Here is a 27,915-nt window from a genome sequence, read left to right as displayed (position 1 = left end):
GAACTGCTGATTCAATTTGCTCACAAGGATTGCTTTTCATTCTGAGTTTGCTGGAAGAAGCTTCTCTCAGCTTTTCAAACTGTGGACAACAGAACTGGTAAATGTAAAGAGTTCAGCAAACAGTTAACACTGCTGAGGAGAGAGCTGAGCCTCAAATGGGCAAGCAGGGGATCTGAAGAGAGGAAATTAGAATTGCGTTCGTAATAGTAGTTATAATGAAGTAAAAATAAGAACTGAATTACTGGCTTGTCTTCAGCGATGGGAAGTATTGTCCTAAATATGAAGCTTCTCAATATTATCTTTTGATATTTTTTCCTTTGCTAACTGATGCATAACCATGAATGTTGTGATATTTATAGGACTGTGGGTTTTTCCTCTTGTTTCCTCAGTTCCTCTGCCGATACTAAACATGAGAAGGTTATTAACTAGATTGATGGAAGTGTAGTTGTGTTCAACGTAGAAATTCTACCCTTTATTTTCTCCCAAAAGTCACTGACTTTTGTAAAAACATTACATAATTTTTGAGCAGCATATAGTACAGGACTCAAACTTACATATAAACTTTGTCAAGGGGGCGATCCTGTAACTGATGGTAGTTGCAGTTTCCCTAGCAAAGTCATGACAAGGCATATGGCACAGTCAGGTATATAAAGGTACTTGGTCTGGATCTAGATTTTGGACAAGCTGAAGTGTTACTTACATCTAGTGAGTGTAAGGGCCGAGACTGATCCCGTGGCGATGGTGCAGCAGGAGCAGAGTAAGAACGCTGTGTCTGCGTGAGGGTGCAGGCAGGCGGCTCCTGCGGCCGCTGAATATCCAGTGACCTGCTACCCTGTGTGAATCCGAGTCCTTATGTGCCAAGACACTTCCTTTTGGGGCACTGGTAAAATGTCAAGTCTAGAAACCCAATAGATTCTGTCTTTCCTTGCTGGAAAGACCAACCAGCTGTATCGCCGTCCTTGCTGGCACTGCCAGCACGTGCCCTGCTGAAGGCAGCGCTTTCAGCTTCTCAGAGGCTCAAGTCCTGCTGCTCGGCTGTGGTCAGTAGGTTACTCAGTGCTGATCTGGGTGGAAAAAAATGGCAAAAATGAGATACAGGCTTCAAAGGAGAAAAGTTAAAGTGGGGCGAGAAGTACTAGTTGGAGAATGCGCTGAGTCTGCCAGGGTGGGTTGATCCGGGCATCTCAGTAAGGCTGCTCTGGACCTGACTTTCCGTACCATCTTTTGTTTACATGCCCTTGTTTTTCTCCTCAGTTCTGTTCCTGCTTTCTGGACTCTTCTGTCTGGTGTGTGTTGTTGGGGTGTGTGTGTGTGTGTCTCTTTCCTGTCAGTTGGCTGAAAAAACCTGTTCTCCGTTCCCTTCTCTGACCCGCGATCAGAATCAGTGTGATTCAGGTGCTGCTGCACGAGCTGTTCAGGAGCAAGCGGGAGGATCAGGTACCTCGTGCAGCTGTAACTGCAACAGCAACAAAAAAGCAAAAGTACCTATTGTGATCGGAAATACTAGGTATTATTTTTGACAAGGAGGTAAACGAAAAACTTCAAGTTGGTTTTTTTTTTTCTTCCCCTCCTCCCCTGTCCATTTCCACAGTAGGAGGCTGCAAAAGACTTCTTTGGGAATGTAGCTACGGGAGAGTTCCTGTAACTTTGAAAGATCTCCTTTGGTCTAAAATGTTGAGATTGACTCTACAACCCTGGTCTGGTTGCAAAATTCTGTAGCAGTTGTGAGGTGAAAACCATTCAGTAGTGTTTTATCTAACAAGATTTTTATTAAAACATTTGTAGTAGATCATCAGAACCAACATACATCTGCCTAAAATGGAAAAGATACAGCACTGCTTTTTTAAGTAAAATTTTTGAAGGGCAGGTGTTTTTGCTTTACAGTGCTTTCCCCACTTAAGATCTTTGTATTTAATAAGTAAAAGCTGAGCAGCCCCTGCACCCTCCCACAGTACCACCCCTTTGGTAACTCTCATCTGTAGTCAGTTGTCTTGTGCCTTTTGTCTAACGGGGGATCCTTCTGCACATCACAAATACAAAGCCTTTCTATTAGCGAGTATTGCCTTGTGTTCTCTCGGTAGAAGAAGCATTTTCTTAAGGAACTGGAAAATTAAATGGCAAGCAGAAATCCAAATTTGCTGCAGCAGCAGCTGTACTTCCTTTGGGTTTTGTTCTAATTTGGCCCTTGCAACGAAGTAGGCGAGAGAAGGCAACACTAACTGGGGTTGCTCCCCAGTAATACTAGGTAGATTTCTCTTTGGTTCTCTCATTTCACCCCTCTGCTGGCAAGGGGGAATTTCCCCAGCATGTTCCAGAGGTTTTCTTTAAGCTGTGCATTTTTAATATGAAGAAATTTTCTATTTTATTTTGCTGGTAAGTGCAGATTGCAGAAGGCTGGGTGAGTGGTGGGTTATTGCAGCGGTGATGGCGGTGTGAACCCGCCAGAACCAACAGCGAATGTCACTTATTTATGTTTAGATGTTAAAAACACTCGGTATACTTTAGAAGGTGATGTTGCCCTGAGCGTTCAGGAAGCAGGATAGGCCTGAGTAACTTGTTTCTCCGTGTAGTCTGAGTGTTGCTATCACGCTGCTTTCTGCCTTCTCTTCCCTCAGCGCTTGGCTGCTGCTCCCCAGCTGCAGAGCAAGAGCTCTTCCCGTCGCTCTCAGAAGTTACCATCTATTTTGCCAACAGTTACAAAAGGAGATATTGCTGCAGTGATTCAGCAGATAACTGTAGTTTTGTTCTTTGAAAAATGGCTTGTAGGTAGGAGGAACTCGGGGCAAGCATACAGGGAGAACCGGCACTGCGGAGGGTGAGGGGGCATCAGGGATTTTGCTTTGCTCAGCAGGATGCTCTTGAGGTGAAGTCCACTTACTGCGCTTTGCTGCTCATCTGGAGCAGCCTTGAAATGTGCCAGCTGGGTTCCTTTTAGATTAAAATAGACTGCAGTGTGCGATCTGGGAGTGCATCGCTTGGTGCTTGGTGTGCAGGACCGGAGGAGAGCTGCTCCCGCGCAGTGTGCGTGGTGTGCCCGCCGGCCTTCTGCACCACCTGCTAGCAGTTAATCATGGACCATGTTTCAATATAACTGGTACTTTTTTTTTTTTTTTTCACTGGACCACCTGGGAGACAAGGTCTTGATACCCCTACTTTATATTCATACATTAAGGAGACTCAAGTGCTTCTAATATTTTTGAGAAACAGTGATTTTTAAAAGAATAAAATTGCAAGGATTACCAAATTCTGAAGATTAGCAAGAATTAAAATCTGTAATTGTACAAGATTGTCAAATGATTCTAGTTGTGCAGAATTATTTTGCCCCATTTTGAAGTTACTCTAACTTTTCTCAGTTTTTAAATGAGCAAACCCAGATTTCAGCTACTGCAATCATGATTATGTCTTACAAAATTCAACTGATGAAATGGTGGCAGATTTGGCACATGGGGCTACAACTTCCTAGTGCAGACTTTATTGTTGTATTTATGTACTTCTAATAGCAGGAGAGATGACAAACATGGGTCGGTATAAAGCAGCTGTAGATTTTAGTGAAAACTCTGGGATAAAAGCTTCTGATAAAGCTTGTAAGTTCTACAAGTGAATGACACGGTATGCCCACAACAGTTCAAGAAGTGCGGGGATGTCTCCTTTTTGGTTTTCAGCGTTACTCCTTTTATCAGTAATCCACTATCACATATTTTGATAAACGTATGCAAAGAGTTAGGGAGCTCACAAATAAACAGTGGAAGCAATTTTAACTCTGAAGCTTACCAAATAAACATTAAAGCATTCCCTTTAGGAACTCGCAGTCCTTTGAATTATGCATGTATTGTAGTTTGCAGTAAGATAAAAGAACTTTAGTTGGGGGAGGGTGAGAAACTTGAAAAGCCTTAAGGAATAATTTGCATAAATTGGGTGGAGAGAGTAAACAGCACAAAGGGAGAAAAAGTTATTTTCAGTAAGGCTTTATAGAATGAGATAAAACAAATTTAAAAAATCAGGTGGAGTTGAAACAAAGCTGAAGTGCTTTAAACTTACGTTAGCACTACAATTGCCTTTAAAGCAAATCCCAGGGAACTCTGTACTGCCCTGGATAAAAAAGCAAACAATAAAAACCCTAAATTCTTAAGGGAGAGTTAAAAGAGAAGAAAAGCCGTGGAGACAGTGTAACATGTGTGTCTTACTGTACGCAAGACCTGTGGAAATTAAATGAACAGCATAAGCAGGATTTTTTTAAACCTAACAGTATTTTTTTTATCTTACAGTTACAGGACCGCACACAATTTAGTGACCGAGACTTAGCTACCCTAAAGAAATACTGGGACAATGGCATGACCAGCCTGGGCTCAGTCTGCAGAGAGAAAATTGAAGCTGTGGCTGCAGAATTAAATGTTGACTGTGAAATAGTGCGGGTAAGAAATCTAGAGTCTTCCCTTATCCTGTCGCAGAAGCAAAAATAGGACAGATGAAAGCCTTTAAAAATTTCATGAGGAAGCTTGAAATAGATTTCACGTATTACATAATGAATGACCATGTTGGGAAGTGCTCTCTCGCTCTTTCTGCAGTCTATATATAGAAAAAAGCCCTCAGGTAAGAGTCTTATTGATCAACAGCAGAAGTAGCACTACAAGCTGTTCCACATTCTCTTCAGACTTGAGTAGGATTTTAAGTAAAAGTGTTACGTTTTTTAGGGATATCCTAGAAGACTGAAAGGTGCTATTTATATTGCTATTAAGACGCAAAAAGGCCTTTCTAAAGATACTGGGAAAATATTTCTCATTGATGCTCATAGGAAAAAATAATTTTAAACGTATGAAAGAAAATGCTCAAAAATAGGGAAACAGTATTTTACAAGTGTCTTGAAGCCAGGTTGAGATGTGATAGAGGGCAAAGGGTGCTGCGAAGAATTCTGGGTCACTTCAGTGTGATAGCCACATAGGTGTTGTTGGGGAAGGACTGCTTTAGAAAGTACAGGTTTGGTGTAAATAGCCTATATGGTTCATGAGAAGCGCTCCACATCGTGTCTCCCAGAGTTTGGGAAGTTTGGTGCAGCCCCAGTTGATGCCGCTGTATTGCCAGTTGCCAGGTGTACATCATCGCTCTCAAACTGCGGGTGTCTCATTTACTCAGTGGTTCCATTCTCTGGAAAATAGTCTGACTCTTTTCAATCGGTACAAAACCTGATCAGAATGTTCCTTTCCCTCATAGCAGGCACATTGATAATCCAGGAATACCTCCGTCCTGCGTCAGTAATGAGATGAGATGTGAAGAGCCATCGTTAGTTAATGGTTGGACTCAATCTTAAAGGTCTTTTCCAACCTAAACAAATCTGTGATTCTATGACAATTGTGACTAGTCCCTTCAGTCTTCATCCTCTTTTTCCACCTCATTCTTAAAATTCTGACATTGCTACAAAGTGGAACTAGGAGCCCTTCTTTGAAACTTTTCTTTTGTGGAGGTGACTCTTGAGTTGGTACATCCAAATGGTGTACCAAAGCTGCTTTCAGTGTGGAACACTGATCTGGAGATTTTCTTGCTTGCTTTCCTTAGCGCATGTGAATTATTAAAAATTAAATTGTACTTTTGGAGGCTGAAAAAATTACTCTGTAGAGAACAAAGCTGCTCCATATTTTCCGAGCTCTTCAGTTTTCTATCCGAAAGGGGAAGCTGTTTCCACTTGACAGCATCTCCAGGTGGACCCCTGAATACCGTAATCGCCAGACAGTAAGACTGACACCCATGCTTCGCCTCCCTTACTTTGTGCCCTTAAGAACATCCTTATTGGCGTGCACAGGATGACAGGATGAAGTTCTGTACACATCTTCAGTAGCATCTGCTTGAAATCTGCTTTTGTCTTCAGGGCAGGTGTGCTGAGCTCTGATAACTCCGTAAGGCGCTCTGGCATAACCTGTATTAGAACATACACACACAAATGAACAAAAAGGTGTAGTGACTGGTGGTGTTAGCAATGCCTGTCCTGCCTCTGCTTCCTCTGCGTGGCAGTCTTGAGAATTGTAGCAAGAATTAGGTGGAGGTTGGTCCTGTGCCATGCTGCGCTGTTTTCTGGTCTGTAACGGATGAATTAAAACCTACAGGATGTGTGCGATCTCCAATGCTTCCCGTTGTCCTTTCGCTAAGGCGCATTGTGTGTGTGTCCCAGCTGTAGGACAGGTGTTTTCCATTATGTGCTTTACAGGATCTGTCCTAAATTTGTCTTGGGATCTATATGGGCACACCGTATGGTGCCTCTCTCCTCACCTGCCCACCTGCGTTTTCTGGTGCCCGGAGGCTCATGTGCAGCGTGGTCTCGTTCTGCCAAGGGGTCAGGGCACGGCAGTGGCGCAGTCAGCTCGAGGCATGAGTGAACCACAGCATCTCTACCCTGTACTGCTTGTTCAGGACTTGTACTTTGTTGCCTTTGTATTTCATTTACCTTGAATTCCAGGTAGTGTGCAACTAGTAACTGTTTCTCCATTGGTGATGTAAAAAAAAAAAAAAAAAAAAAAGTGGCATGTGTGAAATAGTACTAAGTGTATATACATGTGTATATATATAAACCAAGTAAATAAAATATATATACATAAAATAGTACACAAACAAATATATTTTATATAAATATATAAACACATACAACTGTTAAATATTTACATATACATATCATATCACTTGTTTTATTCCAATTAAATACATTTCCCCATATATTTAATAGCCTTTTGAATGGAAATGCATGATTTGTCCAGAGAAGGGTTTCTTTTCCAGAAGTACAAATGATTGATCCTTGTGACCCATACTGGCTTGAACGGTCTCCAGTACAAAGAAAGTATCAGATCTGTTTTCCAGTACAGGGAGAGGTAATGTTTGCCACTACGTATAGTTCCACTGGATTTGATCTTTTAAGGTTGAACAGGGCTTTTGATTCTGTACGTTTTGTCCTTCTGGTGGGAAAGTGGACTTGGAAGGTGACTGCTGGTTGTACCTTAGCGTCATGCACATTTACACCCTCAAATGTCTTTCACATGTTCCCAAGACATCAAAAGAGGGAAATAAAAAATGTTATGTCATATTTAAATGTGAACTCTGGCCAATACTTCTTTAAACTTACAGTATTTCTTTTGCTTACACTATAATCATTGCTGATTACATTTGTTTGGGGTTTTTCTTGCAGTTAGTTACACGTTTTTGTTTATATTTTTCTTGACTAATTTTATTCATTCATACAAAAATAGCATCTGAAAGCAGAATAGCCTTCTTGGCAGTGAGATGTTAGACATTTGAGGACAGATGACAACTATCAAGCTCCCCAGAAATATGAGGAATATAAGAAAAATGCATGACTTTTTTATTACTATCATTAATGTAACATAAAGCTTTTGTACATAAGAGGTCAAAAGCTATTCCTAAGCACCCACCACAGGGTAAAGACACCTCGTCCTCTTTCCCAGCAACTCATCCGATGAAAGCTGGATTATTGAACATAGTGCTTCAGTCTGAGCTCGGCAGCAAAATCAAGCAGTTGCAGCAGAAAGGCCACTCGTTCTTCACAGCTGACTAACGACTCTTCCTGGTGGGGGCTCCAGACCTAGTCTGGGTCTGGCTTATGATCGAGAGAGACATTGGAAAACCAGCTCAGAATCTTCCATCTTTATTTTTTTGGTCAAGTGGGATTTCTGAAGGTTCCAACCTAGAACCTTTCTAGCCTGTTGACCCCTAACCTCAGTGTCTGGAGCGCTGTAATCCTGCTTTGACGTGGCTCCCTGCGGGTCCACGTTCTTATAAGCTGCCTGAGGGCTACGGCGCTGGCTCCTTCTGCCTGGACTCCGGCCATTCTGCCCTGACTCGTGCTGGTCATCTGTTCAGCTGAAGCTGGGGAGGTTGGGTTGATGCTGAATTCATTGCTGGCTGCTGTAAATAGGCTTAGTGAGTCTGATTACACGCATGAACAGATGTTATTTGAAGTTTTTAAGGAGGTAATATTTTAGAAATATAATTACAAATATTAAGGTGGGTTTGTACGTAGCAATACTAGTCTGCTCTTAGACTCATCATTGTACGGCTCCAGAATAGTCACTGTTCAAGGTAGCATGCAGGTTATGGAACCTTAGTACTTTTCTTTCCCGTTTTAATTTGCAACATCGTAAAAAAATATGTTCATCTTCTGTGGCATGTTCAGTATGTTGAATGAAAGATTTTCTGCTTTGAAAGGTATGTTAAAAGACAAGATCTACCTTTCCCAAGTGCCTCAATTTTTTGCTGATTTTTTTTTTTTTACTACAAAAGAAGCAGATTTGCTTTGGAATTTTATAGTTGTTAGCACTATTTGTTACCATCATAAGACTATAAGAAAATGTAAAGAATGGCAATACACTCTTTGGGGAAAAGAGACATGGGTCTGGAAGGGGCCACTTGTGGGGGTGGTTGTTTACTGTTCGGGGGTTTTCTTTTTCCCTTTTTTCCCCCAAACTGTATATAATGTACAAAAATATCTAGGTAGCTCTCTGTGTACCTGCTTTGCATTCCTCAAAGAGGATAATCAGCAAGCTGAGAAAGGAAATATCACCCAACAAAAATAATTTGCCAAAAATAGTGATAAGCATCTTATTAGATAATTAAAGAGATTCGGCTTCTAAAAAACAGGTTTTTTTCAAGGCTAGCACAGCATGCAACTGTCTTTAGTAGTTGAGACTGCGTTAATATTTAATTTTTCTGTTTGATAACCAAGGTATTATAAGCAAAAAGTTTTTTACTAAGCTTTTTCATGCTATATATCAGGTCTGCAGTTAAAGCAAGTGTGATGGGGAAGAGGAGCAATGCAGGTATTTCTAAAATAGGGCCAGAGTAATGTTTGGTGTATCTTTAAAGAAAACAATCCTCTAATATTTTAATGTGTTTGGTAAACTCTGTTGGAGCATAGACCTTATGGAAAGGATGTGCATTTTGCCATGCCCTGATCAGATGTTCTAGAGGTATATTTGATTTTTAGCAATCCAAAAATTCCAGCGCTAAGCACAGTTCAGAACCTCGTAATGTCTTTGCATACATCATCATCACAGGAATCAAGCACGCTTGTGTGGTGACAGCTTGTGTGGCCAAACTCCCCCGTTCCCCATCCTGGGCCAGCGTGGGGTTAGGTCCTGGAACAATGAGGATGGTCCCGCTTGTGCTGCCAGCGCTGCTCCTACTTGTTGTATTTTAGGTGGTGTGGAAGGGGGAGGAAGAGCCAGGTCAAGAAGACTGGAAGTTAGCAGTTGGCAAAGAAATTGATTCCTGGCTCTGAGAAGGATTTTTGAATGCCAGTGGAGAACTGATTTGGATGGAATGAAATGTCTGGGGTACAAGAGCTATTAAGCAGAATTAAAATCAGATGAGAAGTCAAAAGTCTGAGTAATGAAAGGGAAGGGAGAAAGTTAATAGGTGAAGAGTTGCAGACAGTTCTTATTACGTCATGTTAAACTCTTATGTTGAGTCTTTAATAATTTTTAGTGTAGACATTGCTTTATCAGAGAAAGCAAGCTAATTAACAGTTACACAGCTCCACTTGGTTAATTGTGAATGTGATTTTTTTCTTAATTTAAAAAAAAAAATTGAAACTCAGTTTTATTGATGTAAAATGAACTTAAAGCATCCATACCCATCTGATCACCAATGGGTTTCTAGGCTCCTTGGTCCTGGAGCTGTTTCATCTCCCAGCAGTTTACAGTATGCTCTTCTATACCTTACTGCAAGAAATGTTTCTTAAAGACTTGCCTTCCAGCCATAGAGGGCTGAAGGATAATATGGCTCTGAACTTAATTCTGCCAAATTATGTACTGTCACCAAAGTGGAGTGATGTAGAGCTATCACCTTGAATAATTTCTTCCGTGCTGTAGGACATCCTAGAACAGGTGGGCTGTTCGGGTCATTGGATGTTTTAGTCCCCTTACGGAAGTTGCGGAGTGGGAGAACCTAGATCAAAGATCTTATGTTAAATTCGTTGAATAATTTAGGTGGGGAGAGACCTTACAAAGTCACCATGTCCTACTCTTTTATTTAGAGCGGGATTGACTTCAGAGTTAGGTCAGGTTTCTGACGACGTTGTCCAGTAAAACGTCAACTACTTCCAAAGTTGGAGGTGCCAAGACTCCTATGGGCAAACTATTCCAGTCCCTCACTCTTAAGCATTATTTTTTTTCTTTTTTCTTAATTCCACTCAGAGCTTTCCTTGCTGCGACTTGTGACTGTTGTTGCTTTTCCTTTTGTTGTGCACCTGCCCGTCTCCCTTTTATTGGAGGACTGAACCTGGATACAGTATTCCAGGGAGCAGCCTCATGTGGTTCAAAGAGGGGGGAATAATCTTCTCCCTTGAATTGCTGGCTACGGTCTTGTTCCTATGGTATAGATGTGCTAATTTCACTTGGTTGTGGGCCTGTTGCTTTTGTTATCGTTTCTGATATCATTCATGTTTATTTCTCTTACAAGACTTGGATTGGGAATCGAAGACGGAAATATCGTTTAATGGGGATTGAGGTCCCACCCCCTAGAGGAGGTCCTGCTGATTTCTCTGATCAATCTGAATTTGTTTCTAAATCAGCACTTAATCCAGGAGAGGAAACTGCTACTGAAGTGGGGGATGATAATGATAGGAATGATGAAGTATCAATCTGCTTATCTGAAGGAAGCTCACAAGGTATTTGAAAATGCGGTTACTGCCGTGCATATATTTTTAATTTTGTGCAGTGTGCATGCTTTGGATTCTCTGTTGTACACATTCAAAAACGTCTGAAAGAGTGTAACAGTCACACGTCATCTGCCTGGGCTGTATTGAAGGTACTGTTTGGTCTGTTTCTTCTACCTCTCTCTATGTGAATTTTGTTGGTTTTGTTATCACAACGCTTGCAGAAACCTTTTATCATAAGAACTCTGTTTCTGCCAGTTTCATCTGAAGTTAAAGGACAAGGTCATGGTTAGCTGGTGGAGCTGAGAGATGGACAGTACAAACCTATAAGTCTCGCTTCCCTCGGAAGCCAGGTTTTAAAAAATGCTCTCTGTCAGCTGCCCAGCTCTGCACAGCCAGCTGGAATATTCATTCCCGTTAGCGTGAATCACACCCGCAATTCTCACCTCAACAAGCGCTCATGTGTGCTAACCTGCCCGCTTTGAGCCGGCCTGAGCTACGTACTTACAGTTGTCGTGATGCTAAACTCATGCTGATGAAAATATGTTCAGAAGATATTTTTGCTCAGACTTGGTCTGGAACTAAAAGCGCTTCACAGTACATCAGAGCATAGCAGAGCTGCTGCCGCCCAGCTGTGTGTGCGTGGTCTCTTGACAGGCAAAACCAATAGAAAAGATCAAAGTCAGTCGCAGGGGACTGCTTGGAAAGCCTTAGAACCACACATGTGGGGTGCCTGGGTGTCCTCAGTAAATTGCATGATCTTGAGTGATAAGTGTCTCCAACTTAATCCCCTTCTGCTCCACCTCCCAGAGCTGCATGACCACACTGGAGCGATCTCTCCCGTTCCCTCTGCCACTGGAGCACTCTGGGCCTCGGGTGGATGGACTAGCTTGGCATATTCACTGGCTTCACAAGCTCAGCTAATTGCTCCCAGTGCTTCTGATTAGACGAGATCAATAAAGCCTTTGCTCTCTAAACGAAAAGAAAGTCCGATCTAGTGCGTGCTCTTGCACCTTAATATGCTGGGCTTGATCTTGTCATTTTGTCTGAACAATTTAAAGGAAAGAATAGAAAAATGGAGAACTGCTGGGAGTGAATTTGTGATAGCTTTGTCATATCCTACTGTAAGGAGAATAAGATGATAAAGAAATGGGTCAATGATTGAAAGCCAAGTGAGAGGCGGACTCTGAGAGTGTGGTGTGGAAGGAACCGATTTAGTTAGATCTGCTTGAAAGACAGTGGTGACAGGGGAAGAGTCTGAATTCTCTGTAGCTTCAGTGAGAAATAACACCACGTTTATTGAACGAGGCTTTCATAAAACAAGATAGGGCTGTAAGACTGAGGGGATTATCAGAGTCAAAGCTTAAGGAAGTGCAAGAAAACTACAGGTTTTCCAAAGCGTCCAGGAATCCCACTTTCATTCCTTTATTCTACCACAAGAATTACTTCTATTCATTTCTGCAGTTCAGAGGAGTAGGTTTCACTGCTGCAGCTCAGCTTATTTTGAACTTCCTGGAAAATATTTCCACCAGTAATCATATGTACTATTCAGTCACAGATAGGTGATTGTTTTAATGTTTGAGAACTATAACTTTTGGTCCTAATTTGTAAAAAAAACCAAAACCGCAACAACAGAAGATGACTCGCAAAGACAGGAAAAAGAGATATTTTTAGTCAGCTAATTAGAGTGAAAGTGGTGATGGCACTTGTAGTGTGTAAATTAAAAAAAAAAAAAAAAAAAAAAAAAAAGCTGTACTCTGATGGAAGATTAAGCATTAAAGTTCTCATAATGCCTTACCTTTTTTAAATGTATGTTAGTTGAATCCATACTTTGTGTAAAGGAACACAGCTCTGTGGAGGTCGTTAGAGCTGTGCCAGTCTATGTTAGCTGAGGATGAATATTTAAAGAGTTGAAAGTGCTGTAGGGAGCTGCTTTGTTCGACTGTTGAATCCAAGTGGTGGCTCTCCAGGTTACTGCGTGGCTGGTGCTTTAGACTGTTGCAGAGCCCCTGAGGTGCATTTTCAGTGACCTTCATTCCTCCGAGCGTTAACGATGGGGTCGTGTATTGCTCCCTGCTTTACCGTTCTCCCGTTTGAACCCATTTGCTCTTGCTGCTAGCAGAAATCGTCCTCTGAAGTTGTGACCAGTGGCAGATTAAATTTATTTGAAACAACTTCAAATTAGATTTGCTCAGTTTAAGGGTATTTAACTGGTAGAAAAGTTATTTAAAACTGTCTCTGTATGGTCTGGCCTAAATATTATCCTATCTTTGCAAGTGTTGGTGATCTCCACTTAAGTCCCATTACCCCTGTGTTTGCGTGGAAGTGATACAGCCCCGGCATCATTATCTGCCCTCTTTTCAGTATCCCACGGGAACACTTGCTGCCCCTCACTCACCGTGCCTCTTTGCCGCTGTACATGCGATAGCGGGACTCTTTGACCCTTCTAGTGCAAGCTCTGCCCTTTGCAGAACTGTGTAATTTTACTAGCACTTGGAAGGAGTGTACTTCCAATTAGCCTAACTGTTAATGACATCATTTAAGTTTTTTATCCTAGATGCCTTGCCTGTGTTTTATTTCCTGATTGGCTGTTCCTATCAGCCATTTTCTTCTTAGCAGTATATTAATGTGGAAAATTAAAGTAAATATAAGAAACAGGCTTAATCATAGGGATGAATAGACTTACCTTTCTTGTTTTTTCATGTTGGCTATAGTTAGAGCTAATAGAATCATCTAGTGCTCGTGGCTGAAATTTAAGGATAAGATTTGCTCTGTTTTCAGGTGTGTACTTGGCTTACAGATAAGAGAGCAGCTTAGGTTCATTAGGAGTACACATTTGCCACACAAGGATGAAATGATCTGCTTGATCAGTTTTTGGTTCAAAACTAGTCAGTGTCAAGAAGGAAGAGATGGGATTCTGATATGTACCCTATAATTTCAAAGCATGTGGGATTTTTCATGTAGTAAGGTATTTTAATAATAAAAAAAAAGTTCTGCGCCCCTCTGATGTGAAACTATTCATCACTTTTGAATATTCCAATCTGAACCTAAAAATAGGAAAGTTTGGGTACATGGCAAGAGGGTAACTGATGGTTTTCCTGTTGTTTCAGGTAGCAGTTGGCCTGAAATACTTGTGTTATGATTTCTTTTTTAATAAGACACACAGTATTTTTTATGAGTAGACATCGATGATACGATTTTGCTTATGTATCTAGCAGATGTGACATATTTAGCGGTAAAGACTTATTAATGTTCCTTTAGCATAAAATTTGAATGAAATCCGAAAAATTGATTTATTTCTGCAGAAGAGACAAATGAAGCTCTTCAAAATGAAGAAATCGGTCAGAAAGATGATGACCAGAATCCAGTATCTACTGATAATGTGGTATGTATGCCTTTCCTTTTCCACCAACGTGACCTCCTTAATTGCTAATGCTGAGGCTGCTGTCCAACACTAGTGTTTTGCACTAGGTGAAAACTTCAGTTGAGTGTGCTAAGGGTCCTTCCTAATTGGTTGAGCACTAAAAGAAACTGTACTCAAAGTACCAAAACACAGAGCTATGGGCATTAAGTAGAAACTGAATTATATGCCTTTTTCTGCATTACAACAATCCAGTGCTCTTTTTCTGGAGTGCAAAGCCCAATGCCTGGGTAGTGCTGTACAAGTACCTAGTGTAGTAAACCAGTAAGAATAAAAACCCCAGAATAATAACTGAAAATGCTTTTCTGTAGCTTTAATAAGGTCAGGTATCTCTAGCGCTTCCTCTCCATAGCCAACCTTGAACTCGTGCGATCAGGCTGGGGTGGGTGTGCACTCCTCATTCCCATACCCGCGACAGGGCGTTATTTAGATGTTTCTTGTGTTCTCGCTTGCATTCACGTTGAGTCACACACAGTTGTTTGCTGGGTTTAATTGACTGCAGTGAGAAAAGGAAGGAAAGACAGGGAGGAGTCATGGGAAATAATGCAATATGTCCCCTTTGTTTAGCCTGCCTTCTCTCACATTAGAAGAAAGGAGAGGAGGAAGAGGAGAGAAGACCCCAAGTGGTAGGGTAATTTTTATCTTAAAAGTTATCTGCAGAATGAACAGATGGTGGTTCTAGTTCCCAGTTGCGCTCTTATTGCAGTCAGAGATCAAGCGACAGGAGCTCAGAACGTGGCAAGACCGGTTGTGTTACGTTTGTCACACAGAACCTGAAGTGGGAGAGCGAACTGGACATTTCCTTCCCTCTAAAGATGTATAGGGAGAGGAGAGAACATTTTCTTTCTTCTGTTAATATATGATGATCTTTTGTGTAAACTGAAATCCCACGGCTGTGTTTTCTGTGGTTGCCTGAATAGAAGCAGCTGCCTTTCTCCTTTCTGTTTACTGTAATGGCCTGCTGTGACCTTAGATACAGTCGCTCTGTTTCAGGCTCATGGGTTTACCGTGGAGATGCAGAATGTGAAATGACAAAGTAAAAGGTTTGCAAAGACGGTGTCTGAAGAGTCAGTTCTCCAGTCTACCTGCACCCCCGCGTTATAGTATTTGATATGATAAGAGACAGGGGGAGAAGAGGAGGACTTTTTTCATACTCTATTCTGAAAACACTGTAGCAAAATTGGTAAAATGTGCAGTTAAAATTGGACTAACATATACTGGACTTGCATAAGAGATACAGTTTTCCTATTTAAAATTCTAATGTGCTCTTTCCCCTACTATCATATAAGGAAGATAGTGTGAATGTTTGGCATTTATTTAGAGACTCTTTCCTCAAGCTGAACCTAAAACCAGAAATATTTGAACCACAGTGTTGCTGAGGGTACAATGTAGCAGCAGATCTGTGCGACATTAAGCCTTTGAAAGGTATTGCTTCAGCTGGGCTGTCAGACGCTGTTTGCCCCCCCTACCTTCAGAACGGCCCCCTGAGCTTGGGGGATAGCACTAGTGAGCGACTGGTCACCTCTCTTGGAGGGTTTCTCCTTGGTAATTAGAAGGAAATCCCCGCCGCCTGGTCTGCAGGCAGACGGGACGCACACCCTGCAGAGAAGGAGCTCCCTCTAAGGCAGCCCCGCAGGGACTGACCATCGAAGTGTACTATACCCTGCCTGCACTGCATGAAACAGTACACTAAAAAAACATCGTAAAAGTGCTTTAACTTATTATATACAGTCTCATAAATGTTTACCACTGTCAAAACAATGAAAAATAGTAAAAAAACCCAAGCCACTCTTCTCACACTACCACTGCTTCCTTCTCAAAAATACAGTGAAATTTAAAGTTTCACCTGCGCAGTCATCCTTCTGAGTTCTGGTTCAAAAATGCCATCCTTATCACTGTCTAATTCAAATTCATTCTGTCTCAGATCTAGTTTAGATAGGAATAAAAATTAAAATCTCATAGGCGCACTAAAAATGCGTACATTTTCTGTTTTCTCCTATTGAAAAATAACCTTTTACCGTGATTTTCTTACACAAGAAGTTTTTCTGTTGGGAAGAAAAAACAACATGCAAGTGATAAATAATGTAAAAGTGCATCTTTTAAAACTTGAGATACAATTGGAATGTACTTCTGAGTTCTAAACAGCGTTAAGCTTGGCCTTTCACATTGTACTTTAGATTGGGCTTCTGAAGATTCCTGAAAAACTCCCAGGAATTTTTGTGCATGAAGTGGAAACGTCCATGTGTATGCATCGGGCACTGTCCTTTGTATCAACTTCCTCTCCTGTTCAGGGCGTTTGACATGCACTGTGGCCAAAGGAGGCCAAAGGAGACTCTTCGCTTTTTGTAGGCAAGAAGTAGGTCACTTAGGGCTTGCCTGTCACTTGCCATAACGTCTGGTTTGCTCCACAGGAATAAACTTTCATAACCTTCCTCACTCAGCAGGAGGTCTTCAACGAAAGCCTTGCAGAATAAAATGCGGGCTTGCGCAGGCTGCAGTGAGGTAGAATATGCGACTTAACGCCAAAAGCCTGGTGACATACAGCTCCTCCTCTGTAAACAGCCGGAGTCACCATGGCAGCAGCTCTGAGCACCCATTTCAGTTTGGATTCTTCCCGGATCTTGTGGCTGAGGTGCATGATTGCCATCTAATGGGGGCTACACAGCTCTGAATTTGTCATGAGCAAGCAAAAGGTCCTATTACCTCCATCCTTTCACACCAGTTTGAGATACGGATTGTTGTTTGCTTGTCCAATCTATGCATTCGAATATTTGGAATGAACTTTTTCTTTTTCAGAAAATAGAAATTATAGATGATGAAGAAAGTGATATGATAAGTAATTCTGAAGTGGACCAAATGAGTTCTCTGTTGGATTATAAGGTGAGTAATTAGGCTATATAATGTTAAGCAGGATAGTCCACAGAAAGTTCAGATGGGTGTATCCAAGGAGTTCAGCAGAGGCATGTGGGAGCCTGCAGCTGCTCTGCTTTTGCCGTGGTACTGCTCGTCATCCCCTCAGTCACATCTCGTCCCAGTTGCAGCCAGATTACCCGTATTTCAACCCAGAGGGAAGCAGGAAAAATCCCATTTCTACAGAGCTGTTCCATGACTTTAGCTGTAGCCATCCGCAGCTCCCACCACGTGTCCCAGACAAAGCAACTCATTTAGCCTCTAAACCAGCACGGGGTTTTTGGTGGGAGCATCGTTCTCTGGGAGTGCTGCAGCAGGCGTGTGCATGCAGTGTGATGCTGCCAGCTGCAGAATGGGACAGAACCGCTGGAATCCTCTAATAAAATGGGGGGATCTGAGGAGAAGTCATCCTGTCAATGTGGTGCAGAACATGTCTGGAAGCAGTAGTTCTGCGAGGGAGGAAAAACAGTTGGATACCTGACAGCTGCTGTCCTCTGCCAAATGGTAAAGGTTGCGCGTGCGTCGCTGCTCTCCTAAGGGTTGCCACGGTTCTGTGTTGTGTGTCCACCATGGGTTTATGTATGTAGCTGATTTTTTTCTGCTTAGAAAACAGGTATCTCCTAGTAATGATAATCAATTACCAAAATAATAAATAGATCATCTTTTCAGAATAAAAATTACTCCTTCAAGCAGTGTTTTCCTGGTAAGGGCAGTAGAGAATGAATATGGAGAGGGAATGACCTTTTCTTAATGTCACCTGTCACCACAGCGAAAGGCTTGTTGTGACAGCATGCCCTACGGAACCTTGTTTGTTGGTTTGTTGCTTGACATTAGTGATTAGTCTTTGTGCCTCTGTGTGTTCTGTGTAAATTTGAATCCCTTCTTTGGCTGGGCAAAATCCATTGCTAAATAGGCAGCTTCTGAGTTTCCATCTGAAAGAAATTAATTCAGCTAATATAGGAAAGCTTAAAAATCGCAGCCCAGATATTTTTCTCTCGTTCTCAGGGCTGTTACAACCTGAAACAGTATGGTGAACAATGTTTTGGCTGAAGAAATGTGAATTTTGTGGGGGGAAAAAAAACCAAAACAACCACCATTTTTAAAGGTTTCCAGTTCATCACATGGTCTCATCCTTTCGTATCAGCTAAAGTTGAGTTACGGCCAGTCCAGCAAATGTAATCATGAAGATCAGAGCATAGTTCGATGTCTTAAAAATATACATATATCTTCATCATTAAAACAGTATGTCAGCTTATAAATTCACTGTTTAATTTTGCTCATGTAATTATTTGCTGCCACCAAAACCAGCCATCAAGGAACATATTGTAGGCAAAACTGCCAACCTAATTAATCATATGGTTGCATAAGCGGGGGCAGGTTTTACCTTGCCTCTGCTATCCCTCGGTGAAGGCTGCACTTAATTACCTGCGAACCTAAACGCTTACTTTCTATATGTATTGTGTGTTACTAACAGTTTCTCTGTGTGTATGTTTTTCATTATTATCTTACCGAAGGTGCACACTTGGTTATATTGTGCAGACACCTTTTGCAAAAATGCACAATGACTTTGGTCTTGAAAAGCAAACTGTTTATTTAGGTTACATGATCTTTGCAAAGGTAAATAACCACAGAAAATTAATTTTAGCTCTGCACTGATCAACGGGTTTAGCATTTTGATCTTGCACACCAATCAGTTAATAAGTTTGAAGGAGAAGAGTTACTTGGAATAAGCTGAAGTACTTAGCTGGATTTTTTTATTGTTTGTTATTTTTATATTAAGTGATATAAAAAGTACAGTAATATGTATTTATGCAAAGGTTGGGAAAATGCCTTTTTAGCCACAGCATGCACATTATTGATATTTCTCCACTTTGTAAATACAGTCCTATTTATTCTGTAACCCGAGAGATCTTGGAGGCTGGTGAGGTAATACTTCATGAAATGTGTCAAACTCAGCTGCACTAGAGGATGTTATATTTTAATTTGTGGTAGCTTTGAGGAATTTTCAAGTTATTTTCCCTAGGTTTTATTACAGCAGGAGACTTGACACAAAGGAATTTAGTTTCTGTCTCTTCTCACAGTCACCCTGCCCTTTCAAGATCACTTCTTCTGGGAAGAAGCCTGGGCTTTGTTTTTCTTTATTTTAAAATGGCTTTAGAGGTCATCCTTATAAAATAAAAAAGTGCTTCTTTAAAAGGTTCATGTAAACTTTTGGCCCAAGTCATTAATGCTTAAATGATGTCAGTAATTCTGAAATGCCTTGTCTGCCTGTAACATGGTTAGCTGTCACGTGCCGGGTGGAGGATAATGAGAAATAAAATGGCATACGCATTCGCAGGGTTAGCGTGACACTGCTGGGTGTCCATCAGGGGCTTATGATTGTGCCCAAAGTCTGTGTGCATTGTCCTGTAATTCTGAAACTATAGATCTTTTGGCTGTACTTAATTTGGGTTTTGGCAGGAATCATCAGAAACACATCTTTACTCATTTTCACTAAAAATGTTGAGATTTAACACAAGTATGTTTCGGTGTCATTAAAAAGATGCAGTGCTGTTTATAATTTCCAGACCTTTATGTAATTTCCCCCCACAGAATGAAGAAGTCAGATTCATTGAGACTGAGTTGGAGAACCACAAACAGAAGTATTTTGAACTACAGACGTTTACTCGGAGTTTGATACTTGCTATTAAATCAGATGATAAAGAGCAGCAGCAGGTAAGTCTTGATGTGGGTTTTAATAACAAAAGGCATTTGTCATTTTTGTTCTCTCACTCCCTTGGTTTTATTCCATAATGCCCAGAGGCTCAAATTATGATTAAGGCAGCGTTGTGCTGAACATCTTACAGACAAAGTAAAGCTGAACTTTAAATGAAAGGAAGATCTTGCAATCTACGCAAGCAGTGACATAGACAAAAGAAGTGTTACTTTTACAAGGGGACCACCAGTGTATGCCAAGGGACTGGGATTTGTCTGTTGTGAGATCCAGGGAAAAAAGTCAGGCTGCTTCAGCTGCGCTGCACCCATCTAATACATAGCAGTTCTTTTAATGCTTGGTTGGGTCATGGCTTGTGTAGGTAACATTTTGTGCTTTATTTAGGAAGAGGTTTCGTTGCTTTTATTGTTTTCCTTTTGTCTTTCAGATAATGTCAGCTCGGACAATGTTTTTCCTTTCAATATCTATCAATACTCACCTCTTTGATTTTTATTAACGCATCCAATACCAACGTTGACTGCAAAGCTCAACAAAGTTTTTTTCACTATATGTTTAAAAGATACATGAATGCTGACATAAAACATATACCTAATACCATATTGTAATGTTTTTTACTTACAGGCACTGCTCTCAGACTTACCTCCTGAATTAGAAGAAATGGATTTCAATCATGCATCCCCAGAGCCTGATGATACCTCATTCAGCTTGTCGTCTTTATCTGAGAAAAATGCCTCAGACAGTTTGTGAATTTTTTTTTTTAACTGACAAAAAAAGAAACCCCACGTAACGTGTAGGTTTCAAGAGAACGGCATTTGCTATCCTGTGTTCTTCAGTCCAAAAAAGAAAGCCCAAGGTGAAGTAGACTTTCCTGAAGGATGACTGTAGTAGGTCATGGCTACAGTTTGCACTGTCAAGAAATTTTGAATGTTGTTTTTGGTAAATGAAAGACCTGTGTGAGGAAAGGTTTCACTTTTAGCAGTTTGGCCTTGATTAGGATAACTTCTGACTTTCCAGAATAACTCTTGCTCTGTAGCAAAGGCTTTTTGAGCAGGGATCCAAGAGCGGAAAACAAATGTCCTGTTACACAAACAGCTCATTCTTCAGAGTCGCTTGCTCACCAGTCCTGTTGATTATTTTTTTTCCCCATTTTTACTCAGGTAGGTGGACTAAAAATTGGAGATCCAAATAGAATAACGGGCTTGTTACGAGTTGTGCTTGAACCCTTTTGAAAATCTGAAAAATTAAACTGAAGTGTTTTTCATTATGTGACTTCCAATTGTTGCATCTTCCATTTTCTGACCAAAATAGCTGAAAAATCTCTGAAAGGCTAACTGAAAATTTTGAATTATCGTCAATAAATTATTAATGTAAACAAGCAGTCATAAGTGGTGTAACAAATTAGAGGGATATGGGAAACCTGATAGCTGCAGAACACGACTTTCTGATACTCTCACAGTAGCAATGGGATTAGATGTTTACAGTGCTGTTTTAGGGGTTTATGAATGTAGTTACAGTTTTTATTTGTCAAAGTCTGAATGCTAAAGTTCTGTTAGGTATTTTTCCACAAACTTTGCTCCCTTTTATCAAGACGCTGATAAAAGCAACTGCTAGGTGCCATTTCTAAACTGCGAGCTTGATTGCAGGCAGTGGCTGAAATGAATTTCTTCTTTTCCAGCTGTCACAGACATTGAATCCCTGTACTCATCTGATTAAATGGATGTGCAGATACATTCAGATAAATTTAGTAGGGCATGTAGGTGCATGCCCATATTATTGATGCTCTATAACTTCTAATCTGAATATTCCTCAGCAAGCATTTTTGAAACAGATACTTTCACAGTCTGGTAAAAAGCCTGATCTCTCAATTTTATGCCAAATAACAATTTACTCTGGTGAATCCTTACTCATACAGCACAGTAAGTAAGCCCCTTAATTCCAGTGGCAGATCCAAGGTGTAGCTCAAACTCCTGTGTTGGGGAAGTAACACCCCTTTTTTTTTTTTTTTCCTCCAATACTGGGATTAACTCCTGATTCTAGGTTTCTCTCAGTCTGCTCTGTTCCTCCCTGATCACTTCTACAGATATTATTTTTTAAGTGTCAGTAGTGAGCTCTGCTCTTCCAGGTTTCTTTCTGTCTCTGTGTTGTCCTTGGGCACAGGCAGCTTTTAGCAATACTGTTAAACGCCGACTGCATAAAGGAGAGTGGCAGTTTTAAAAGCTGTTTTAAAAAACAAAGCAGTGTCACAGTTCTGACTACTATACGATTTAGTTAGCTCCCAAAAGACCTCTTTCCGCCTATTCTACAGAGTAACCCCACAAAAGCAAGCTGTTGGGCCTGTATCTGAGTTTAGGCATTAAAACTCAGCGTGGAATCCCAGGAGAGAGGCAAGGTGCTCCGTGTAACCAGGACGTAAGTGGTAGGTTACTCATCCTTCCGCTGCCTGAGCTGAAAGGTCACATCCTCGCTGGCAGACACATCCTTAACAGCCTTAGTCAAAGGAGGAGCTGTTGCAATGACCACCAATCTAAAATTAATTAAAGTTTGTGAGCAAAGATCACAGTACTACCCTTCAAATGTAAGATAGAGCTCAACTGTAATTCTGCTCACTCTGAAAAAATCGTTCATAAAGGTTTTCTATACTGGGTTAACAATGCTTTCTGTTAACTGTTCTCTAGATAGGAAGTCTGTGCTACTGACAATGAAACCTCTTGTTTTCTGTGAGCTTTGCTGAAATAAAAAAAAAATAGTACTGTGATTTGCCACTATTTGGACCCTATTTTCCTCCTTTTTCCACTCCAAATTCCCATGACAACAGGCAGGCTACTTGATTTCATGGTCAGTTAAGTAATCCACCTTTATACAAGAAAAACTTTCATCGATTTTCATGATGAAAAAACTTTTCATGATTCATATTTTGCTATGTCTTCTATTTCATATGCCAGACAAATCAAAGGAATTAATTTTGAATGAACTCCTGGATTCAAGCAATTATGTAAGTCCCTTTTCTCAAGGAAGCTGGAATCCTCTTTAGGATGTGCAGCTGAAACTCTAGCTGCAGTCAACACCCACACCATCCCTGTGGGCATGTTGTTCTTTGGTTCTTTTCTCTAGCAGGGTGACAAGACGAAACATAGCGAAGGAGTCATGTTTCCGTACCCTGAAACACTTGACAATATTGCAGGATATTCAGGAAGAAAGAGTATAAATTATATTTCTGTATAGCAGAATGCCATAGAGGGTTATACTGTACAGCTGCTCTGCTTTTTTTTTCTTTTTTTTTTTTTTCCAATATTGCTGTATATTTCCTATGTAAAACAAAAATGTTAATGAGACATTACCGTTACTGGTATTTTAAATCATTGCAGCAACAATAGTTCTGCAGCACAGTGGCTGAAGAGCAGCTTAGGAGGCCCTGTAACGTAACACAACTGTCCCTGAGAGTGCGGAAAATACAACCCAGGTGTCACCCTTCAGCCGAGCACGCACCGCAGCGTTTTGTCATTGAGGGCAGGTTTGGTTGCCTTGTGCCCCTGACAGGCAGTGCAACGTGCTTTCCAGCTTCATCTTGGCAGCTGTATTGGGAAGCACCTCACTGATGGGCAGCGCGTTCCGATACAGCCACCGGGACTTCATTTCCAGGTGAAATTCTGAAGGTTCTTCAGATGATGGAAAACGATGCGGGTGGCTCTCGGGGCCCGCGGCACGTGAGGGTTTGGTTTATGGTTATTTCCTCGGTTCATAGGATGGTAACGAGCGCCCCGTTAAGTGCTAGTCCATCATTTGCATAGGCTTCCCCTGCCAGCTGAAGCCAGTACCGCGCTGTTTGGCAATGACAGAGCCAAGCCCTGCATGCTGTTTCTGTGCTTTGCCTCTGGGATTCGATTAAGCGCTACGGTGCAAGTGCCACGTATTGATGTTTTTATCATCTTTTTGCGAAGGCTTTCGGTTGCTTTGCCAGTGAAAGATGACTTCCCTGGCGTAGTTTATTCATAACGCGCCTGTCGGAACATGGATGATGAGGTATGTCTTTCTGAAGAAACCAAAGTGGAGAAGGGCAGTGCAGGACAGGCGCCGTGACCCGCAGGCAGGATGCTCGCTCCCCGCGGGGAGCAGTGAGAGGCTTTGATGCTGGTGAGCTTGCTTACAGTTAAGAAAGCTGTTTCCTGAAGCTCTGCCTCCTTTCATTTCCCTGCAGATGACACTTCTGTCAAGTCTATAGGTCTAACAAGAGCGAGTAATAGTAAATACTCTAATAGGTGAATTTTTGGCAGATTTAAAAGTACACGAACAGATGTACCATACCAATTTTCCTGAGTGGTTGGTTCTTGAAGCAGCACTGCACTTTAATCTTTCCAAGTATTTCTTTTTTGCTAAGGCAATAAAAAGTCTGAAATGACAAGCAGATTGTGGGCTTTGCAGTCCTCTGAGTGAAAAAAGGAACGTACTGGTTATATCTTCATCATCTTACATTGGGAAGCAGCTTATTAAGTCCATTCACCAAATGGAGATAGCTATACCTACTGCTGTGGTTATACAGTTGAAATGATAGGAAAAATCAACAGTATCGTGAACATCCTTGTTGTGGAAATTGAAATATACTGCTTAAAACCAATCAGCTATCCAATTTTGGGATCTCTATTGCACTACCCTGTTAGTAACATTAAAAAGAAACCTAATGCACAGCACTAACTTTTCCCTAGGTACTCCAGTCGTAGCCGACTGTTGGTCTCAGGATACTGATAGCGTAAGGAAAGACAATAATATGCATAAATGGAATAGCACAGAATATCTGAAACATGAAGTATTTGCAACTTGTGATGTTACAACCAAAAGCTTGATGTACTACCTCCGGTCGCGCTGCCCAGATCCTTCAGGTCAGGCAGTGAACTCCGAGGCTGCTTTACGTGTTAGGACTGGCAGCGGTCTAACCTTCCTCTGCATTTCGGGATTCTGCTTTTTCTGCCCCATATCATCATAAGGTTGAGTAAGTTGCTCACTTGAGAGACACCTGATCAAAGTTAGGGGATGGTTAGTGAGAAAACTCCAGCTAGTTATTAGTAAAACCAGAAGCTGGTTTATGGTGTTTGATTTTTCTACCCAGCTACTATTTTAGCACACTGCCCAAATGTGAAATCTTATTAAAAGTCATAAGCAGAAAAATAGAAGCGGTACTACAAAATTGTTTTTTTCCATGGCAGAATAGGGTTTTATTCTGACTAAAGAGTATTTATTTGTCTCTGAAAGGCAGCAGCTGACACTTTGGTCAGAAGATGATAGACACAAATGGGGCAGAAACTTGGGCTTGTGTGGTGGTTGTTCTTGTTTTTAAACAAATGAGCAATCCTCTGCAGTAAGAGAGACACTTGAGAATGTTCCTGTAAGGAAAAGGGGTTCAGGTCAGTGCTTTGGTTCTGGTGAACATTTTACTGTATTAGTGAACTAAGTCAATAATTCTTTTCAAATTCTGTATTGCATTTTACACACACTACCTCTGAAACGTGACACCACCTTTAAAACCACACAGAAAATGTGAACCTAAGCATTTTTTTTTTAAGATTTTATAGGCAATAAATTATTTCTAACATACATCCTTCAATTTTGTGCTTGTTTTTTAGTTGAATGTGAGATTCACTTTGGTTTTTTAATTTAGTACTGTTCTTATGTATTTGTCTTAAACACAGTCTATGGACAAGGAAATAATAAAGATGTGATATTAGGGAGAAAATATTAGCATACGTTAATGGTAGTAAATATTTCTATTAAAGCTGAAGGATGATGTAAATGGGCTAGCTGTGCTGGTTTTGGTACAGTTACTGTAAGGAATGGATAGTATCCTTTACTCTGGTACTAAGTGATAGTTGTAACCTTTCTCAAAATATCATCGATTAATTTATCAGAACAGTCGAGTCTCAGCAATGTAATGAAAAGCAATAGGATTTTACATTCTCTGAGAAGTAACGGTTCACCAATATGCCCTCATATTTTTGTTTCAGCTGTTTTATTTTGCGTAACCATGTATAAAGACCTTGTAGAAACAATTTTGAATTGCTTGTAAGCAAGTGTCAACTTAAAATGAATCAGTAGCAAGCTAAGGTTTAAATGTAAATGTAGACCATGTTTTGTAATCAAGTTTCATCTTAAAAAGAGTCCCTATAATTTCCACCATCACATCTGTTGCTCTGAAGTACATGGGGGAAGGCTGAACGTAATAGCCTCTCCCGCCTGGGGATGGGTAGCGAGGAAGACATGAGGAGGCGTTTTGGTAGAGTAGCAGAAAGGAAGATCGCGGGGTTTTAGGCAAGAAAATGACAATAAACTAATAAATTTCGATGCCTCAGAAGGCAAGAGCTTCTACTTCAAATTTCGTGAAATACAGCTCAAAAAGTCATTGGCAAATCCACTGAATTGTGTTGGTGAAAAATTATATTCCCCAACAGAAATTATATCATTTCTATGATTATTTCTAGAATTACCGAGTGTATATGTATACACATATGCAGTTATGATGTGCACAGGTATACTGAACTTGATCATCATATTAGCATCTACAAAGGTATTTTCACTTAAAATATTAATGCAATTCTTCTAAAATATATTTTATTTGCTCTCATTGTTATGTCTTACTATATATTGATTACATAGTTTTGAAATTTAGTGAAATACATCCATACAAATATGGTTTATAGTTTAACTCCTTGCAAAACTGGTAACTTTTAGGCTTGGAAGTTTATTAAAATGCCCGTAATAATGGTATTTCTAAATGATCTTGGCAAACTGCTGTATTTATGAAGAGATAATGAATCTTCTGCCATGCTAATTTCTGCTTTAGTTTCACTAAAGCTATCAGTTTGATTTTAAAAATAATAAAAAAAACCCAAACAACAGACCAAAAGAAACACCAAAACAAAAAGCAAAAAACCTCTGAAAGTTTAAATATTACTGTATAACTTAGATGTTTTCCTCAGCCTACAAAACATAAGAGAATTGACGATCTTAAAACTTGATATCATTTCTTTCTGGGCTAATTCATTAAGCTTTGTAACCTGAGTGTATTACTGAGTTTCTCTGTGAAAATATTTATATTGGATTTTTATTATTTGTATCAATATGTGTAGCAAAGAAACTACTACAAATCTTAAACTGAAGTACCTCCAGTATGGTCCAGGACGTATGATCTTGGCTTATTTGAAAGATGGATGCCTAGTGAAATACTCCATACATTTGTATTGATTTTTTTTCTGTATATATAAGGGTATTTATAATCTTGTATTAACAGAGTCATCATGAGAAATGCTTATTTCCTCCTTTAGAAGCCTGTTCAGCTATTTTTATATAAAATGTTTGTCTTCGCCTTAATTTTTTTTGTGAAAAGTTGTGCCATAGATATTTTAAGTTATCCACAGATAGTTACAGAATTTCCTTGGATTTGTCTTTAGTTAATTATTGTTCTCTCCTCCAAATGTGTCTCAAGGTTGTTTTGCTTTCTTGGTATTTTTTTTTAATTATTTTTTTTAAGTTTTGGAAGATACCTTCATATGCATGCTTTGGTAGGTCAAGTTTTTCCTCTGTAGTTTATTGTTTATAGTTTAGCAAAATCTTTCACTGAAAAAAAAAATAAATAATTGAAGTAATGCTTGTACAAATGTATCTAGAGTGGCCCAGATGGTCAGAGTAAAGGGCTATTTAGCATTGGTAAATTTGTCTACTAGACTCAAGGATATTTTTCTACGTCTGTCAAGTTTGGGACTATGGAGAAATGAAATAAAGGTTAACTAACTCCTTTTCCTATATGAAGTTCTCAGTTTCTGTATTATTGCCTTGTAAAAATCCAGTCCTATTCAAAGTATCAAGAATTAAGTTAATGTCAGGGCTTGGCGCAGGCGCGTTGTGTTCTGCTCCCCTGAATCTTCTGTTTTCCCCTGCTTCTGAAACAAAACCATTTTCCAGTTCTTTAGGTAGAATTTAAGAGGTTGCAGCTAATGCTGATGGCAGCAGTGTGCACAGTGGATGCGGTCGGGGCTGCCCTGCCGACCCAGCTGCCATCGGCGCTTGGGCATCGCAAAGAGAAAATCATTTTTACCAGGTGCAGTTCGCAGGGGCTTACACAGGTTTCTGTGTTCATCAAAACAAAATGGGGAAAACAACGTAACCTCTGGTGTAGGTTTTGGCAACCTGTGAGTGAGACCCTGCATTTGCTCCAGCCATTCTGGGTAACGAGGT

General features: G+C 40.5%; 1 protein-coding gene across 7 annotated transcripts in view; it reads left to right on the top strand.

Annotated features, from left to right (window-relative positions):
• The window catches only part of HDX (highly divergent homeobox), a 49,231-nt gene extending 28,267 nt beyond the window's left edge, over window positions 1–20,964 (top strand). For 4 of the 7 annotated variants that reach the window (XM_056359757.1, XM_056359760.1, XM_056359756.1 and 1 more), the window contains 6 exons: window positions 4,266–4,412; window positions 10,456–10,663; window positions 13,957–14,036; window positions 16,869–16,952; window positions 19,575–19,697; window positions 20,317–20,964. In XM_056359757.1, the coding sequence (XP_056215732.1) occupies window positions 4,266–4,412; window positions 10,456–10,663; window positions 13,957–14,036; window positions 16,869–16,952; window positions 19,575–19,697; window positions 20,317–20,442 (768 nt within the window). In that variant the 3' untranslated portion in view covers window positions 20,443–20,964. The other 3 variants (XM_056359758.1, XM_056359762.1, XM_056359761.1) reach the window with 3 other exon arrangements.
• Window positions 20,965–27,915: the final 6,951 nt, after the last annotated feature.

Source organism: Falco biarmicus, chromosome 14 (genome assembly GCF_023638135.1).
Source record: "Falco biarmicus isolate bFalBia1 chromosome 14, bFalBia1.pri, whole genome shotgun sequence".
Lineage (NCBI taxonomy): Eukaryota > Metazoa > Chordata > Aves > Falconiformes > Falconidae > Falco > Falco biarmicus.
This window is presented reverse-complemented; position numbering and strand designations above follow the sequence as displayed.